The 20,185-nt window shown below is 42.7% G+C and overlaps 1 protein-coding gene across 1 annotated transcript in view; it reads left to right on the plus strand.

Moving 5' to 3' along the window:
• Positions 1-20,185, plus strand: part of clasp1a (cytoplasmic linker associated protein 1a) — an 83,647-nt gene that overhangs the window by 26,428 nt on the left and 37,034 nt on the right. Inside the window, exons 3-12 of the mRNA XM_065961818.1 lie at positions 31-109; positions 684-787; positions 1,746-1,837; positions 2,250-2,325; positions 3,220-3,317; positions 4,512-4,582; positions 16,622-16,759; positions 16,851-16,924; positions 19,126-19,218; positions 19,316-19,461. Coding sequence (XP_065817890.1) covers positions 31-109; positions 684-787; positions 1,746-1,837; positions 2,250-2,325; positions 3,220-3,317; positions 4,512-4,582; positions 16,622-16,759; positions 16,851-16,924; positions 19,126-19,218; positions 19,316-19,461 — 971 coding nt within the window. The remainder of the gene's footprint in view (positions 1-30; positions 110-683; positions 788-1,745; positions 1,838-2,249; positions 2,326-3,219; positions 3,318-4,511; positions 4,583-16,621; positions 16,760-16,850; positions 16,925-19,125; positions 19,219-19,315; positions 19,462-20,185) is intronic.

Consider the following 20,185-nt stretch of genomic DNA (forward strand, 5'->3'; position numbering starts at 1 on the left):
ATTTATTTTGTTTCTCTTTCTCTCCTCTAGGTGGCTCTGCTGGGTTTGGACCTCTTATCTGCCTTAGTGACACGGTTACAAGAGAGATTCAGGGCCCAGGTGGGCACAGGTAAGATTCAGATTCACCTTTGTATGTGTTAAAATCTCTACATTTATCTATGATTGATCTTAAATTGTTCTTATTTATCATAATCTTCATCTGTTTTTTGTTATGTTTGGCACCGTCTGAGGTTGTGTCTCTGTCTCGTGGTGTAAGATTGTTATTCAGAGCAACCCCAAAAATCTCCTCTCCTCTCCTCTCCTCTCCTCTCTCTCTATTCTTGTTTTTCTTCTTCTTCTCCTCCCTCTCCTTCTCTTCAGTTTGAAAAAAAAGATGCTAATGTCCTCCTGGGTGTGTCTATCCTCATTATCACCTTTTGTTGTCGGGCGTCCTCTGCTCTCACACCTTTCTCAACTCACTTTTAAAAAATGCATTAGCTGCTCTGCGTTCAGATTCCTCCCTTTGATGAATGTCTGCCAGTTTAGCCAAACAAAAGACAAATCTGGAATTAATGATTCTTATAGTTTCAATGTTGTTTTGTTTGTCTGTCTGTGATATTGGCACCACAAAGACTTAGATACAACTCTTCCTAAAAGTTTCCCCTCCACTATTTCTGTCCTCTCCTCCTGCCTCTGTCTCTCAGTTCTGCCCAGCCTTATCGATCGATTGGGAGATTCAAAAGACCAAGTGCGAGATCAAGACCAAACAGTGCTGCTTAAGATCATGGAACAAGCTGCCAGCCCGCAGGTACAAAACACACACACACACAGAGCAGCTTCTCTGAGAGCGCATGTTTTCCAACAGTTACACAACCCTGATTCACATTGATAACATTTATAAACAGATTAATCGAGCTGAAAATGTCTTTTTTATTTGTAAAGAAAACATTTCTTTTTCATTTTCATACAACTCCAAGCTGTTGCATTTATTCTCAATCTATTGTGTCTCCTGAGGTAAGAGGTGACGTAAAAAAAAAAAAAGACGCAGAAGTAGTGGACGAAGCATCAGAGCCCGCTATACGACGCTATAATGAGAATATTTACCTTCATATCAATGCTACATGTAGTTAGATGGAATCACAATATCAACAGAAGAGCGGAGAACAACAAACTGGTGAACAGAAAATGTAATGCAGCCGTTTAATTACATGCACAGAGATCGTAGCAGGCATGCACAGACACTCAATGCACTCACTCCAGTCACAGGATATAAACATCCCTCCCCCTCCTATTGGCTCGAGGTGAATTCTCCTGATAATATCCTGCTGCGTTCTCACATCAGCTCACTCTGACTTATACTAGTGGTCTGGGAGGAGAAACTCCAAGTGAAGTCTGAGCAAAAAATTCATCTGTTTGTGTTCACACATAAAGCTCCTCCTGGAAATATCTGGAGTTCTTCAGGAGTTTTCTGCAAGTGTGAAAGCCCTATATATGAACAGCCAGGTCAGGAGAATATCCAGAGCAGTCCTCCTGAAATCATCGAGATGTTTTCAGGAGTGTATATGTGGAAACAGCTTTAGTGTGATTTTCTCCCTGGCGTTCAAACCTTTTGAATAGCGTGCCTTTTGTGCAGTAATCAATGCACAGCAGAATCAAACTTAGGGAGCTTAACATAGTTTGCAGCCCTGGAAAGTTATTAGTGCAGCGATGACTCACAACAACAATGTTTATACTGTTCTGTTTGGTTGTTGTGTTGCTGCTTACAGTACGTGTGGGACCGAATGCTGGGAGGCTTCAAACACAAGAACAACAGGACCAGAGAAGGAGTGTGCCTTTGTCTCATCGCCACGCTGAGCACGTGAGTTAACAAACTCCATCCCATTCACTTAAAATGGTTAAAGTGGGACGGACAGAAGGGAATCTCCATTTAGAGTTTGCCGAAATTTTCAATACTTTTTAAATACCAGATGTTTTAAAACGTCTCAATCTGGGTACTCAAACTTGAAAAGATGACATCTACCTCATAAGACAGGGGTGTATGTACAGTAGATAACGTTTAGGTACCGGCACATGGCCAGGATTTGTGCGCAGTTCAAACTGTCCAACTGCTAAAGTGACGCCATTGTTTCTAGGAATGACTTTGTGACTTTGTGAAGTATGATGTGTATTAATAACCGGACTAGCTACAGATGTTTTAAACAAGCTTGTAATGATCTCCTTTAGTGAATCTGTTTTCTTTGTGCTGATTCGTTCCCCTTCTTGTATTTCAGATACGGAGCTCAAGGCCTGACCCTCAGTAAAATAGTTCCCCACATATGTAACCTCCTGGGGGACCCGACGAGTCAGGTAGGTCCAGTCCATGACTCTTCAGGCTTCAGAAAAAGATACTGCATAGAATTACAACATTTTTAAGTGAAGTTGTTTTTTATTTCATCGTTTATGACATTATTAGGAGAATTACTGGTTGCAGCCTTATACAGAGTTTGGGGGCACTGGTAGTGTAGTGGTTGGTGTGCGCGCCCCATGTACTGAGGCTGTGGTCCCCGAGGCAGAAAGCCCGGGTTGAGTCCGACCTTTGGCTCCCTTCCTGCATATCGTTCTCCACTCTCTCTCTCTCCCTGATTTCTGACTCGATCCTCTTTCCCAATCTCTAACCTAAGGCATAAAAGGCCCAAAAAGAAACCCTAAGACAGCTGTTATACGCAGTAAATATATTCACCATTTTCACACATGCACTCTTGACATTGTCTTGATAATTTCCCGATATTCTCAGGAACTTGTCCTTCAAACATGCGGCATGTTTCACACAAGTGAGGGTGAAGCGGGGTGAAAGAGGCAGCCATTTGTGTTAACACATGCAGCTCAAATGTTGGGACATTTTCAGAAGTGCTGTGCATGTGTGAAAGACGCTCAAATGATTCACTGTTGATAAAATGATGAGTCTATTTTTTCCAAAAAATGTCAGGGTTTTTGATTTGTTAGAAGTGTTGCATTTGAGAAAACCTTTGACCTCCCAGCACACGGGGATCACTTGTCTAACACGGCCTTAATTGGTTTATTTTGTGTGTGTGTGTGTGTGTACTGTTTGTTTTACACACATATTGTGTTGATTCAGAACTATTAAACACACCAACATCACAATGGCACAAACAAACTCAAGGCAACAAATGTGCAGGGAATAGATTCGAGGAAAGGCAACAAATGTGTCGTGAAGCCATCACTGACTCGTTGTGTCTTCAGGTACGTGATGGTGCAATGAGCTGCTTGGTGGAGATCTACAGACACGTGGGTGAGAGGGTGAGGATGGATCTCAGCAAAAAGGGCCTTCCACAGTCACGGTAAGAAGCCTCAAACCTGTCGCTGTTTACCTCATTATTTGTGCCCTCCTCCTTTTATACGTCTCACTCAGTGACTCATTAAAATCCTGCACACAGTATCCATCAGTCAGGCGGCGTTATATCAGTGAGTGGATGTTCCTTTCCTCACGTCTAGTCCAGACACAAAGAGGTTATACCTGTAGGCCTCAACAATCCTTCTCCCCCTTGTGGCAGGAAAACAAAACTGCATTTTCAGAGCATTGATCAACCATAGGAGATTTAAACTCACTGTGTGGTTTATTTTTTCCAACTGGATAAATTAAAGTAATTAATCGAATGATTAGTAGATACATATTAAGTTATTGGACAGCAGATAGGTGCATAAATGAGCAGTTATAGAACAGTAAATAAACGGATAATAATTAATGGACTTGAGCTTGTATATTACACACCTACACGTTCACACGCTGATGGTAGAGGCTGCTGTGTAGTGAGACCATCAGAAGTAAATAATCTATTCATACGCCTCCGACGAAGCAGTGGGAGCAACGTGGGGTTAAGTGTCTTGCCCAAAGACACATCAGACATGTGGCTGCAGGAGCTGGGGATTAAGCCCCCCCCCCGACCTTCAGGTTGAGAGACGACCGACTCTACCACTGAGCCACAGCCGCCTCTAAACACTCACACAATGAACTGAATGTATAGTTTTGATAGCACACAACACAGATATAGTTAGTTACAGTTTTTGTAAAGCTTCATTTATATGTCTTCAACAATCTGTTTTGTGTTATTTCGATAGTTTTTATGAACTCCTGCACTGGCCTCTCCCACTGTTCGCTCTCTCTCTTTGCCTCTCTGCCTCTCTGTCTGTCTGTCTGTCTGTCTGTCTGTCTGTCTGTCTGTCTGTCTGTCTGTCTGTCTGTCTGTCTCTCTCTCTGTCTCTCTGTCTCTCTTTCATTTCTGGCCTTTGTGCCAGTTTGTCATCGTGGTGACAGATTTGGATGCCGTCTATTTTGGTCTTGGCTCTTCTTGCTGCACACAGCGGAGGGAGAGCTTCTCACCCATAAAGTGATGGATGATGCAGTCAACATCTCCATCACGCTTTAATTCCCCCCCCCCGCCCCCCGTCCCTTTTTACATGATCTTTTGCATACTTATCTGCAGATGTTTGCAGGACTCTTATTCCTTCCTTCTGTTTGTTTTCTGTACTTACAGGTTGAATGTAATCTTCAGTAAATTTGATGAAGTCCAAAGATCTGGGAACATGATCCCCTCCTCTGGCTCAGGTAAGTGTTCCAGTTTTTGTTATTGACTCTTTGACTTGTTGCTGTGCCCCTAATAACAACGTACATCCACAGTTTGAATGCAAACATTGACGACATAGTTAGAAACGGTCTTTTGGTGCTAAAGCGTAGTTCTCGTCTCCTTGGTCGCATCTTTGTTTTGGTTGTCCTGCTCCCCGCTGACATCCAGCACGGTGGGAAACGAGGACGGGCAGATGCTCTGTGAATATCAGCACTGTTGTAGTGTCTGCATAATGTGGTATTAAATGAGGGCAGTTTGTGGGTCTGCAGCAGATCGCTGTTTGTTTTCTAATTTGGTGCATTGAATCATTTAAAAGGGGGAAATAGCAAGCTTCTTCGTGTTTATTTTTTTGCTGACTGTTTATCAGCTGTGTCACAACTCTTGAGTCCTTCACATGTCTCTAACGTGTCGCAGCTTCCTCCGTGTTTTATTTTCCATTTTGTTTGTGTGTGTGTGAGAGGAGACAGAAAGGAGGAGGAGGAGGAGGAGGAGGAGGAGGAGGAGGCGGAGGAGGCGGAGGAGGCGGAGGAGGCGCTCAGTCCAGACGGACAGCCTGGGGTTAGCAGGGATGAGAATTCTCCACAGGAGGTGGACATGCAGAGCGGCTTTCAGATGTCCCTTACTTGAGCCAAAGACCAAAACAGACGTCCAGAGACCTCCCTCTGGGCTGATTGAATTCATCAAAGTAGACATAAAAACAGAGAAAAACAAAAATTACTTCAACTCTACCCAACAATCATTCCAGCTCTCTAGAAGCCTTTGGGGCTGGACACACTGTCTAAATTGCACGAATATAGGGCGTCGTTGGCTTAGTGGTTAGTTTGCGTGCCCCATGTACAGAAGCTTTAGTCCTCAAAGCGGGCAGCCCAGGTTCAAATCTGACCTGTGGCTCTTTTGCTCCCTCTCTCTTCCCCCCCTGAACTCTATCCACTGTAATGACTCTTCTGGGAAATGAGTTAACTGGTCAAATATAATCCTGATAAATACTGCGCCACAGCAGGAAAAGTACTTTGACCCCTAAGAATGCAGATGTACGCTCTTTTGATTTGTCCACATGTGAGTGTTTTTGTTTTGTTAGTGGAGTTGTGACCTCTGTGCAGGTTGAGCTCGCTCTGACGCCCTCACTGCTGACTCCGTCCTATTACAGCTGACTACATCCACAGAGCATTCTCAGTCCAGGGACGACAGCTGAGTCAAGGAGAAAACACTCAGACAGAGCTCAGCGTTTCATAACAGTCTGCGACATCTCCCTGCAGCTCCAGCGCTCGCAGACATTTCGCATGCGGAGTTCAACGGATGAAACGGCTTAATTCAATCTCACTGTTCAGGAATAGTTGCTCACCCTCTAGAGGAGGATGTTAGCTTTTCTGTCTTTCTGTTGGCACTCCTAACGGCGTTGTCGATTTTAATTTAAACTGAAGTACAAAAAAACAAACTCATTTTCATAAATAGGACTTATCTGAGGAAAACTCTCATGCAGCTGTTTCCTGCTCTTTTAATCCTCGTTTGATTTTGCGAGGATGTTTTGATCTGACCATGGACGGCTGCCTTCCACACCAGCATCAAAAGAGACCTGCACAAGTTAACACAGTACAAGTTTATGTGTATGGAGAGTACAGTACTCAGGTTGATGTGGCTCTTCATGGCTGACTTTATTGCACAGTAGGTCATTCCTGCAGTTAAGGGTCAATCGTGCTTAAGCACGGTACGGGACAACTGAGCCTAGTGTGAGTGCGACTTAAGTTAAACAGTAAAAACAGGTGCAGTTGTAACTTCACAGAAACTGGTAGCAAAGGATCATGGGAGTTGTTGTGTTTGCTGCAAAACAACCACGACTGCAGAATAAAAAAAAAAAAAGCAAAATCAGCAAAGAGACGAGCCACTTGAATCTATTTGACATGACCAAGGAAGACATCCCGTTCATGGATTAAGAAACATTTATTGAACTGATCTGATGAATTTAACAACACAAACGTAAACAGGTTGAGGACTTCTTTCCTCACTCTCTGATGTTTCTTCTACACCTCAGAATCAGTCAATCAATCGATCAGTCTTCATTTGTATAACGCCAATTCATAACACACTTTACAAAGAGCAGGTAAAAGACCTGACCCTTTGTGATATTACAAAGACCCAACCCTGATCCGTCATGAGCACTAAGCAACATTTAGCAAAGTTACAGTGGCAAAAAGAAACTTCCTTTAAGAGGCAGAAATCTGGGGCAAAAGCAGACTGAATAATTTGAGTTTAAAAACAAATAACAATAGTTGTGTAGAAAGTTGCAACTCATCTTGGTAAATGTAAAAACAGTGCTGCTGTTGAAGGATCACACTGTAAGAGAAGTTTGCTTAAAACATGAATCACTGTAGCATTTATTCAGTCATTAGATAAGTGATCATTTCATATTCATCATGATAAGCAGCTCCAATCCTCACAGGCTCCACTCCTCTCGTTCACAGCCACACTGAAGTTAAACTCATGAATCTACATTTATTAAGCCCAGTTTGTCTCTGAGCTGTGAAGAGAGGGTGAGCTGCTCTGATCAACAGAGCCTCATTTCAGTGTGACGGGTGTGCTAAACAAACTGAGAGAGAGACGATGAGAAGTAAAGGTAACGCCTTGTATGAAAACAAGGAAAAAGCAACAATATGAGGGAAATAAAATGTAATCAAAGCAACATTATCTACGAACAACACAGCAAAGCTTCACTTACCAAAAGTACTAAATATGAAAGAATATATTTCCATCCCAAAAAAAGAAGAAAATATTGTCTCGATTCAACACATTTCATCCATTTTACATCTGAGCCATAAATTAGTAAAAGAAATCTGCACAGAACACCTTTTTATTGCACAAAAACACAAACAAAGAGACTCATTTACAAGTTTCTGTTGCATCTCGTTTGTGATTCTCATGCGGATCTTCTCATGAGAGAGCTAAAGGGAGAGGGGGCGACTTTTTTCGACCACACAGTCGAGGAGGGAAAGAGGGAGAGAGCAGAAGAGACAGAGGAGGACATAGAAGAGAGGGACGGAGGGATGACAAGCAAAACAAAGCAGCCATTTCTGAGGCTGCACTTGGATGTAAACAGTGGGAGAGAGATATAGAGCAGAGACTAGAGAGAGAGAGAGAGCGAGGTGGGGGGGGGGGCAGAGCGATCAGCTGCGCAGCAGTATTCCTCTCTGTTTTCAGTGCTGAGGGCGTCTTTGCACCATGACAGCTGGAGAAGGTAAGAGCAGGTTTTTCTCAGATATTCTACATATTTGAGTGGCGCAGAGATTATCCATCAGCCTAGGAGCAATGCTTGTTAGTGCACGTGGCCTGATGATCATGCATTAGGGAGAAATAACGTTTTTTTTTACTCTTGTTATGTAATCTTGTTCTGCACTATTTTCCCCCCCAGCTGTACTCTGTACTCTCATTGATACCCCCAGTCTGTATCTCTGTCTCGTGCAGCTGCAGTGTTTCCAGCACATGACTGTCCCCTCTTGTTTATCTCCTCTGTTGAAACAGTCTCGCTTTAGGATGCACAGACGCAGCTCATGTTTACTGACACAGAAAGTGATTCCTTACCTTTTTTTTTTTTTTACCTGAATGGGCTGACACCCAATACATTGTGTTCCCTACTGCGTGGATTATTCTTCAGTGGGTCAATCCAGATTTTAACTCCTGCACTGATTTGGCAAAGACTAACTTTCCAGAAATGTAACTTCACATTGCAGAAAGGAGGATGGGAATGACTGTGATTGGTCTGCTTGATATCAGTACAACTGTCATGACGCTGGTTTGAAGAAAGTTGCCCTGCCATAATTTACTGTCAGCTCACGATATGCGTCATCTAACATTCTAGTGCTCGTCCTCAAAAAGACCATGATTACGTTGATTAACACTATCCATCTTGTGTTTACTTGTGCGCCGGATTTAGGGAGATCGAGCTATTGCTGTTGCATTTTTTCTTTATTTTATTAAGACTAAAACAAGTCATTTTGAACCTCTCTTTTCAGCTCTTTGGTCCTTTCTGGACTCCTAATGGAAAATCAGAAATGGCTTTTGCAATATCAGTTCATCATAAATCTACTGAGAACATTTGATAACTTTTGGTTTGGTCATGAAGTCCTAAAAATAAGAGTAAAAAGAATCAGGTTATAAAACATCAGTAATGTCCCTGACAGTGTCACCAGTCACCATCACTGTCTTTAGGTTTCCTTTAGGTGTTTGTGCGTCTGTACAGGGGTTATATAAAGCACATCAATGCATAATGCAAACAGAAGCTTCAAATAGAGGCGGTATTTATATTTATTTATTTATAACCAGAGAGGACGCCGCTGACCAGCAGTCACGGCTCAAAGAAAAATTGCTCGCCAATCAGCCCATCAGCCGATAGGTTCCCAGTTTCTTCCACACAATTACAGAACGCCTTTAAGACACGCCCACTCACTCCTTCGTGCTGTTACCGTCAGCTGTAACTTCCTACAGTATGCGCAAGAGGTGGGGGGGAGGTGGGCGTCTCTGAATGGTAGACGAGGCCCCCTGGTGGATTCGTATGTTATGACTTTAACATGTTTGAACAAATAGTTTTAACACTTTACAATCACCATATTTCACATAATAATTTCATAATCAAGCCCCACAATTCTCTCAGTCCACTTGACTCCTCACAGTTTGCTCAGTAGGGTGATGTAGTTTTTGTTAGGTTTGGAGACAAACGATCGACATGCATCACAGATCAGCCAATAGATAAAAATCTATTAGTGTAGTCGGGTTACAACGTGTAAAAGGGCATACACTATTTCTAACACACTAGGTAGAATTTAAATACTTAGTGCTGTCGAGATTTGGACCTGAATTGATCAACAACATTATAGTCAATTCTCATTGAAGTGGTCTGGGGCTTTAGTTACTACTTAATGCCCTCAGGCTTCATCATTTTTCTGTGTGTGTGAATCATTGTCCTCAGTCCAGAAACTTCGAAACCCGAACTGTTCTCCTCGCTCCTCGAACACAAACGATTATTAAGACGCTTCCACATTTGGATCGCTCTGAAGAAGGAGACGTAACATGCTTAGAAAACTGTGAAGGTGAAAATAAGTTCCCGAGATTATTAGACTGTGGAGACCCGTTCCATATGTTAGCTACGCCAGCTGTGTGTGTGTGTGTGTGTGTGTGTGTGTGTGTGTGTGTGTGTGTGTGTGTGTGTGTGTGTGTGTGTGTGTGTGTGTGTGTGTGTGTGTGTGTGTGTGTGTGTGTGTGTGTGTGTGTGTGTGTGTGTGTGTGTGTGTGTGTGTGTGTGTGTGTGTGTGTGTGTGTGTGTGTGTGTGTGTGTGTGTGTGTGTGTGTGTGTGTGTGTGCTATATTCTTTGAAATGGATGAGCAGGAGAGAGACGAATCGCTGAAGAAAGAACACACACACACAGGAACTCACAAAGCTTGGATTCTCTGCTTCAGGAGGAGCTTAACGTGTTTTGTTGTGTGTGTGGGTGTGTGTTCTCGTGCATGTGTATCTGCTAGGTTTGGCTGCAGGACCGTGTGGAGGAGGCTCTGGATTTAAAGCTTTAGAGAAAAGACCTTTCTTATCACAAGTATTTTTAAACCGTCTTTGTGATACATGTAGATTTTGTTTTTTAAAAAGCATGAGCATAAATACATATGATAGAAAAGAGTGTATATGTAAACATTCGGGTGACTCAGTTGGTAGAGTCGGTCCTCTCTCAACGGGGGTTCGATCCCCAGCTCCTACAGCCATGTCCAATGTGTCCTTGGGAAAGAAACTTATCCCTGAATTGCTCCCCCTGCTTCGTCGGCTGTGTATGAATAGATTAGTTACTTCTGATGGTCTCTTCACACAGCAGCCTCTACCATCAGTGTGTGAATGTGTAGGTGTGACCTGCAGTGTAAAAGAGCTTTGAGGAGTCAGAAGACTAGAAAATAAATATTCAAGCTCAAGTCCGCTTACCATGAGTACATTCTCTACATAGAAAAGAGAATCTACTTCCAGTAATTCATCCAAAGACAGAAATAAAAGTTCACTTTTTTTAAAATCTGACATCAGTTCATGTTTTCCATCGTGACTCAAAGACATGGCATCAGTTCCTTACCCTATATGTGTTATTCTGGCCATGTTGTGAATTCAGTTCATTGTTTCTTTCCATTTAATTATTTATGCTGGAGCTTCAGGCAGTTTTTAGATATCTAAATATGTTAAACTGCTGTTATTGTTAAGATGAAGACATGAAGATATGAAGCGCTTCAAAACAAGCACTTTGTGCGACTCAGTAGAAATACTCGTTGAGAGTAGGTGGGCACTAAAAATCATTGGAAACAGAATATAAGATTTTCAGGTTCCACTTCCTTCAATTTTAGAGTTGTACGTGGTTGAGAGAAAAGAGACTGTGTGTGTGTGTGTGTGTATGTAAAAAACAGAGAATAAAAGTTGTTCAGCCGACTGAACGAGGCTTTTGTCTTCTTCTACTCTCTGCAAAGTGAAAGGGCCGGCCGCTCCTCTGTCCGAGTGACCCTGAGGATTAAAGGGGATCTTTGAGGGGCAAAATAACAGACTGCTGTCTGTAGCAGTGGGCACAGGCGGGCGGTGGGGGGGCTATCTGTGCCAAGAACTGCAATGAATATCTTTTAGACGCTGCAATAAATTGACTTAATCTGCCAGGTTCAAGAGCACATGTGTTCATTTACACAACAGTTTAATGTATCTGTTAATCTTTATTACTTCATGATGTGTGTTTGATGTGTTTGGAGAATGACAATTTTGAGCGTCGACAGAATAAATCCCCCTAACTGTGATTTCGATACATGCATTTAAGATGTAGCCGTGCAAGTAAAGATTCTATTCACAACGCTAATCTTAGATGGAGCAGGATTAGTTGTGATCATTTGAAGGACAGCCGTCAACAAGTGATGTCTCTGATTCATCTGTTCATGTGTGTAGTTGATGATAAAGTCTGTGTCGGGACAGCCAGCTCATTGTCTGCAGAAACAACCAGCCGACAACAATAATGTGTTTCTGTTCTGTGTGTGTGTGTGCTGTGACAACATCTCTCGTACACTGAATGGCCTTTTCTTCTCACTCCGACTTGTGCAACATTGCATTGCAGAGATCGGTCTTTTATTTTCCCTGTGCGGGCTCGTGTTGCACAAGAAGCTGGTGGGAACCTGATATTGTTGTTTTCACATTGTTGTCTGTTATTAAATACAAAGGAGAAGTTGAGGGGGTTTATCTTTTCCAGAAATGTTTGTTTTTATATTTTTATAACTGTTTATCTATTGTGTTAACACAAGTTAAACTTTTTTCACATAAACTGCTTTTTAAAGAAAAGACAAATCATCTTTAGACAAATATGCTTATTTATCTTTGATTGAAGACCTTTGAAGGTCACATATTATTCAAATTACACTTCACCATGTTTCTCTAACACTAACATGTGTCTCTAGTCTGTCTACAAACCCCCCAATTATGAGAAAAGTCCATCCTCTCCGTCTTTTCCGTCTCTGTCAGGTTGTTTGGAGATTTTCCCTTCATGACATCACAAAGGGCAGTAACCCCTCCCCCAGGTGGGTTACACTCCCACAGCTAGGTGTTTGTTCTGCCCTCTGAGTCTGCCTTCTCACTGTAAACAAAAGGGCATGGAGAGAGAAAGCCCGAGACACCCAAGCCCTTCCAGAGAGGGGCGTGGTCAGACACAGCTCATTTACATTTAAAGGTACAGACACAGAAACAGCCTGTTCTGAGCAGGGCTGAAATAGAGGGGTTTATAGGCATGATCAAATACAGGATCAGAGTGGATTTAGAACAAGACACTTCACACACATGTTTTGGGGAGCTCTGAGACTTATTTAAACTGAAGAAGAGGAGGAGAATATGTGACCTTTAAAACCATCTGTACTTTAACTCTTTGCAGCTAAATGTTTGTTTTTTATTCATCCAACTTATAGCCGGAAGGAGAATTTTATGCACCATCAGCAGCCTCTCTGGTTTGTCAGCAGAACAAGACGTCTTTGTTATGACATAAGGCTGATCACCGGTCAGCTGTGTGTTATGTAACCACACAGCCTGCAGGGTAGAACCACGGCCGGCGTGAAGGACAAGACCCCGCAGCCTGGTGGAAAACCTCATCGGTTTGTCCTTGAACTCCAGAGAGTGAACTAAGAGACAAATAGACTGAAATAAAGCATCAAATAAGGAAATGGGAGAGTAAATTAGGTCAATCGATCACTACTTTTTACTCTGTATTTCCTTCCCTCTTAATTTAAATTTGATTATTTATCCAAGCGTATGCAATATAGTCACCATTATATCTATGCTAATAAGAGATGCTGACTTAAATCTAATATGTCAATGAGTTATGGAGAGCTGCATGGAAAGAAGAGATTCAATGAAGACTTTAAGGATGTTAAACGGTCGTGTCATACAGAGGAGACCTTTCCTCCGTCTCACAGCTGCTATCAGGCATTACAGAATATTTTGAAATGGCTCTCACTTTCTCTAAACTTTACCTCCAAGAACTTTTCTCTCAATCCCTCGATTTTTTTGAGAGCATGCCGAGGGGGGGGAATCCCTCCCATTATGTAAACCTGTGGTTTAGAAACAGATTACTGGTGACTCTGCAGCTTCAGCAAGTTTTGGTCTTTACTGTATTGAAATTCAGTGTGTCCTGACACCTAGTGGACATTCAAGGTACAGCAACCTGTATTATCCTTGACGCAGACCTGTTCTTACTTTGTGTGTGAGGTTATCACAACCACAAACCCCTGGGAACTTTTTTTTCAATGTACTTTTTAAGACAACATGTCCACTTCAATGGTTTTTATTTTTTAGGGATACTACTGAAGATTTTTTTCCACAGGCCAATCTTTGAAATATAATTTGGAGCTTAAACCAAGATCAAAGGTTCATTGAAGTGTTTGGTGTTTAAAGGTTTGTGTTAAATCTATGCATCTTTCTATCTCGTCTATAATAAATTGCAAATGTGACTGCTGTGATGCAAGCCAAATGTTAGACATTGTCTGACTTGTCATATAAATCTATCAATAAATCAATCTGTTTTAAGGACCAATCTGTAGAATGAAATGATAAAGTGACCTTACTGTAGCCAACGACATAAAGGAAACATGTTATGTTGAAGTGCTGGCTTCTCTGACAACAATGCAGCAGCCAGTATGTCCTCCTTCTAAGAGGTGGTTTAAAAGCACCCCGTCATGGCTGTTTTGGACGCCACCTCGGTTTGAGTGGCAAACTGCAAAACAAAAGATGAACACTGCTGCTGTCACCAGTCACCTAACTGCTGCAGCCTGAATCTGATAAACCTGTGTGCACATGTGCTCTTGAACTGCCAAATATGTTGCATACAGCTCTAATTGCTCCCCTGACACTCTGATAAATCACCTCAACATTTTAATGTCAGCCTGATGAAAACAGCCCCTCTGACGGCTGTGATCAATACTTCCTAAGTGTGGCAGGGTGCTGTCCTCTCTGTTTAGGTGCTCCAGCTATTAGCCTTCATGTAGAGGAGGAGATCAGGCAGGCTGAGCTCATATATCTTCTTTAAAGGAAGCATTAGTTCGCCTTAAAGGAAATAAAAGGCAGTTTTCAAAGTGGTCAGTTATTTTTGTTAAAAGGGGAAAACGTTAGACTCAATTCCATGACTGGAGCTGCCTTTAGTGTAAAATAGGTCCTTGGTTCCTTGATTGGTTCATTGGTTCTGTCCATTAGTTCCTTGGTTGGCTCATTGGCTCCTTGATTTCTTGGTTGGTTCTTCTTGATTGGCTCATTGGTCCCTCCGTTCAGCTCCTTAGTTGGTCTCTTGGTTCCTTGGATGATTTTTTGTTCCTTGGTTGGTTCATTGGTCACATGTTTGTCTAATTGGTTTGTTGGCCCCTTGGTTGTTTGGTTTCTTGGTGCCCTGGTTCCTTGATTGGTTCCTTGGTGTGTGCCATGGTTGGTTCATTGGTCACTTGGTATGTTCAGTGGATCCTTTGTTGGTTCCTTGTTTGGCTAATTTGTTGCTTTGTTCATTCCTTGATTGGCTCACTGGTCCCTCCGTTCAGCTCCTGTTGGTCTGTTGGTTCCTTGGGTGATTTTTAGTTCCTTGTTTGGTTCTTTGGTGGGTTCCTTGGTTGGTTCATTTGTCACTTGGTTGTCTAATTGGTTCCTTGGTTCCCTGGTTGGTTTCTTGGTCGGCTAATTGGTTCCTTTGTTGGATTCTTGGTTCCTTGGTTGATTTTTAGTTTGTTGTTTGGTTCTTTGGTGGGTCCCTTAGTTGATTGATTTCTTGGTCCTTTGGTTCCTTGGTTGGTTCCTTTGTTTGTTCCATGGTTGGCTAATTGGTTCCTTGGTTCCCTGGTTGGCCCCTTGGTTGGTGTGTTGGTTGGTTCCTTTGTTTGTTCCATGGTTGACTAAATGGTTCCTTTGTTGATAAATGATGAAATCTTTAGCTAAGGTATATTCCCCTTAAAGGTAACTTAGGTAATTAGAAAAGTTAAATTCCTAAATCCTAGTGGTCATTTGGAAACCTCTTCATACTTAGTCACATCTGCAGTAACATCATTGCTGTCTTTTCAGTACGAGTGTGTGATCTCATAGCATCAGACCCCTCCCTCTTTTCACCAAAAGAGTCTATACAGTCCAACAGCATCCCTGATGATGCTATTGTGAGCCACACACACACACACACACACTCGCATATGAACACACACTTTCTGAACTCCAGGAGCAAGGCTTAAGGGATGGTTAGTCTGGCACTTTGTCAGAGCTCAGCTTGCTACAGAGGCGCATGCAGATCACACACACACCTACCCAAGCAACCACACACACAAGCAAGTACGTCCTGTCGCCAGAGATGTGAAAAGGGAGAGAGCGTGTTAGAGGGTGCAGCAGAGACATGCTAAGGAAGCTGATGTGCAAGAAAATCTGCTCCAGTAAGAATGACGCCTTTTATCTCTCCTTTTCTCGCTCCATGTTGTCTTCCAGCTCGGCTTTTTATCTTTGTCGTGTTTCCTTAATTAATCTGCTTTCTCTGGCTGTCCGTCTCGACCTCTTTTTTTTTTGCCTGCAACCTGTTGCCTTTTGTTTCTGTCTGCCATTTGTTTTGTTTTGGTTGTGTCTGTTTCTCTCGGTCTGCAGAGGCAGTTTCCGAGGGAGCTGTATTGCCTGATCACTCTTATATGAATTAATATGACCTGGCTTTGCTCATGTGAACAATGTTTGTACGGCTAAGAGGCAAGGCTTTATTCCTTAACAATGGCTTATTGTAAGTCAGGTCACGTCACTTGAAGTTCTATATTTAGAGATTTTATAGGAGATGTATGGACCCAAAGTGCTTTAGAATCAAATGATATCTAAAACATACATTGGGGAAAGAAGATGAAAACTTAAAGATAGGAAAAACAGTTGAGAAGTAATTGCTGTCAAAGGGTATTAAGATAAAAAGCTGATTTTGATTAAAGAAGGAAAGTATTTAGGGTTAAATTATCTATTTTATAAACGGATTGAGAAATGAATTGTTTATAATATCTCTTAAAGAGACAGTGACCTATAAGCTGCAAACATTCCCATTATCATTCTTGCCTGAGCTGAACGCAGCCACCCAGCTCCGTCATATCTGCCCCGGGCTAATCCCTCGTGTGAGTGGTCACGTTGGGCAGGTGACGAGGACGGTGGGGGGGGTTTCATACATCCATGCAGGGCTGCCAAACCAGATTAGAGTCAGATGGATGGATAGATAAAGGCTGAATGGATACATAGAAACAAGCTGACAGATTGACCATGTTGCATTAGAGGTCATACGATGCAGAGATGACTCAGGGGCGATGAAGAAAAGAGAATGATGAAGCATTTAACCTCTGAGGGGAGTGATGCGACTCTGAATGATGACCAGATTTATTGATCCTGATGGGAAATATCTCCTAACATCGACAACAAGGGAATAACATTAACTCTTCACAGAATATGAAATGTAATGCTTTAATCAAAGACATCATGCATTTGTATTCTTCTGCCTCTGTCGTTGCAGATAAGAACTTTGAGGATGAAGACTCTGTGGATGGAGGCCGGTCCTCCTCTTCTTCTTCGTCCAAAGCGCCCCCCAGTGGCAGGAAGCCTGTAATGACCTCTGTTAGGAGACCCAGCTCAGCCACAGCTAAGCCTTCAGGTGAGGGAGGCTATCATTTTAACAAAGCTCATACTTTAAGAAAAAGTGAAAGTGCTGCTTTAATCTCAGGAACAATGTTTCTTTGTCACAGCTAAAGAAGCTGCTGCCGGTGCTGTTGACGAAGAGGATTTCATCAAAGCCTTTGAAGACGTTCCCTCAATCCAGGTAAGCAAAGTGAAGTTTGGTTTGGTTTTGAAGAAGGTGAAAAATACCTCACGTGAAGCAAAATTAGAGGGAAAGTATTCAACAAAGATAAGGACATGGATTTAAACACACACAGTGGACTTGAGCATGAACCGTCATATAATCCCTTCTCCACCACGTCTTACAGCTGATTGTGATAAACCTTCAACCTTAAGTCAGGATTTTCAAGAAGAACCAGACTCAGCTTTGACGCAGTCGCCACCACCTCCCGATGCCCTGCCAGCTGAACCTTCAGTCATGGTTTCAGTCCTGGGGGGTGAGGTTGGTGGTGAGGTGGTGGATAAGCAGCCAAGCCAAGAACTGAAACCTGTAAAGTTGCCAGCTCCACCACTTCTTTCAGGTAAACCTGATGAACCTTTAACCTTCAGTCAGGCTAAAATACCAGAAGAGCCTTTACAAGACCAAGAACCAGACTCTGCTACAACAATGCAGTCACCACTACCTCCTGATGTCCCGCCAGCTGAACCTTCAGCCATGGTTTCAGTTCTGGGGGGTGTAGTTTGGAATTGGCAGCCCAGCCAAGAAACCGCTTCTTTGCCTGCTCCCCCACCAAATAAAAGTGGTGCTGATGAAACCTCTGCTGTCACCCATGCCATGGAAGAAGAGCCTTCTCCAGTCTCTCCTGAGGTCCAAACTGCACATACGCCTGTAACCCTGCAAGCTGAGCCTCTATACACAGTCTCAGGCCTGGGGGGTGACGTGATAACGAAGCAGCAGGCTGAGGTCCCTGAGGCTAGAATCGGAGGTTTCTTCGGATGGTTTGGGAAGGCGATCTAATGCTGCATCAAGCCTGAAAAAAGAGACTGAGGATTCTTCAGTTTGACCATGACAGTCATTATTTAAGAAAATAAATGTTACTGTCAACATAAAAAATCATTGTTTAATTGCAGTTATTTTGCATCAACCAGTTTCATTTGAAGATGAAGAGATCCTCTCACAGGATCTATATGGTGATTTTAGATCTTGATCCTTTATGACAGTGTAAGTTGTAGGTTATGTCAGAGCTAGAGATGAAAGACAGCAGTTTAAAGCAGTATGTTTTTATGTAAATGTATTCAGACAGGCAGAAATAATGTCAGATTCTAACGATATATAACTCACAGTGGTTGCCCTGCAGCCCTTTTAAGTGGCAACAAATAGTTTGTGTAAAAGTTAAGTTCACCAATGATGCATAGCTCCATTTTAAAACTCACTTTGTTACAATGCTGGAAGCTCATTCAAAACGTGGGCAAAGTTTCAGATCATGATGTAAACATATGCTGCAGTTATGGCAGGATAAGTCTGCAGAGGGCGCTAAACAGCTTGTTCCGCTAAACACACAAGAGACTGCTTCAAGCCTCTACCTAGGCAGGTGGAGCCGTTTTCATTGGCGTTCTACCAGCAAACGAGCAGCCCTCCCTAAGCAGCTGTGCAGCGTTCTGCCCCTCCTGGAAGGCTTCCAGAGAGCTGGCCAATGAGAGGACAGTGGGTACCTGTGGAGGGAGACGTTAAAGAGACGGCAGCTGAAAGAACCGTTTCAGACAGAGGCTGAAATTAGGGTTTTTACGGACAGCAGCATCAGATAAATAAGGTTGTTTTTTTAGCTGCATGTTATGCAAAGCTACTCCATAGGTTTCACAGATTGACATCATGCAAAGTGAAAATGAGTTTAATATGAGGTCAGTTCCAATGTCTTTTCAGGATAATTTTAAAATCAAAGATTAAACGGTCTTTTTCTTAAAACATGAAACAATGACGAGGGGGTGGACGTACATCATCGACCTTTTTCAGTGTCTGAAAATTGTCCCCAGGCTGAGTTTGACTCAACAAGCTTTGTGGTTCAATGTTTTGGAGGCCTAATGGGGTTTGGAAGGATCAACCCCAGGGGTCAGAAAGGTGGTAAGGTGTTAAAAGATAGAGATTCAGGGCGCTGGTGGCGCAGTGGTTAGAGCGTGCGCCCCATGTATGGAGGCTGCAGTCCTCCACGTGGGCGGCCCAGGTTCGAATCTGACCTGTGGCTTCTTTCCCGCATGTCATTCCCTAATCTCTTTCTCCCTGATTTCAGACTCTATCCACTGTCCTATCTCTCTAATAAAGGCACAAAATGCCCAAAACTAAATCTTTAAAAAGAAGAGAGAGATTCATCATTCATCAACTCTTCCCTTCTGTCTTTCTGTTTTTAGATCTACTCCAACAGAGAGCTGGAGGACCAGCTCACTAAGATCAGAGAAGTGTTGTCTGATGACAAACATGACTGGGAGCACCGAGTGGTTGCGGTAAGACCCGGAGAACAGCTTTGTACGAAAAACAAAAGCTAAAATACATACAGACACATTGTGGGAGTTCATTTTCTCTGCTCTTCTTCCTCTTCAGCTTAAGAAGGTCCGCTCTGTCATGATGGCTGGTGCAACTGATTATGAGGGTTTCCCTCAGCAGCTGCGTCTCCTGGAGACGTCTTTAAAGCTGTCGGCTAAAGACCTGCGCTCACAGGTGGTTCGAGAGGCCTGCATCACACTGGGGTAAGATCCTACAATCCTACAATTCATTTAGCAGACGCTTTTATCCAAAGCGACGTACATCAGAGAGAGAGTATAAGGATCTAGAGAGGAGGAGACAACGTCAGTAAGTGCAAAAGAACAGCTTTAAGTCCGATCAGACATACAGGTACTGACAGGAAGTGACCAGTCAAAGCGCAATGTCGACAGCTGTTGTTGAGAAATCTAATCAGCGTCAAAACCATCCTTAATATCCTCATCATCAAACAAAACCATCGTCATCTACATCTATTTAATTAAGTGTGCAGGTGTTCATGAAAGAGATGGGTCTTTAGCTTTTTCTTAAAGGTGCAGATCCTAATTCAAGGTCTGTGATATCATTATTACCCCCAAAAATGAGCATTTGTAGTACAGCCAGCAGTGACTAAAACAATGAAAATACTCTTCAATATACAGTAAGTGCCTACACTTTCAGTATTTTTTTTATTTCCACTGTAGTGCGAAGACCAAAGATTTACTACACGCGTTTTAATGCCAGTTAAAGGTTATCTTTTTATTTTATAGAGTCGTTCATCTTTCATTCATCGATCAACATCAGCTCTGACTGGCAGCAGTGACATTCACTTTGCAGGGAAAACAGCTGGCTAAAATATCTTCTTTCCACATACTTGAGCTAATGAACATGAGCCGTGCCCGGGTATGAAACGAGCAGCATGCTCTCCACCCAAAAGCATCCGTCATCCAAATC

Source organism: Labrus bergylta, chromosome 13, assembly GCF_963930695.1.
Source record: "Labrus bergylta chromosome 13, fLabBer1.1, whole genome shotgun sequence".
Taxonomy (NCBI): Eukaryota; Metazoa; Chordata; class Actinopteri; order Labriformes; family Labridae; genus Labrus; species Labrus bergylta.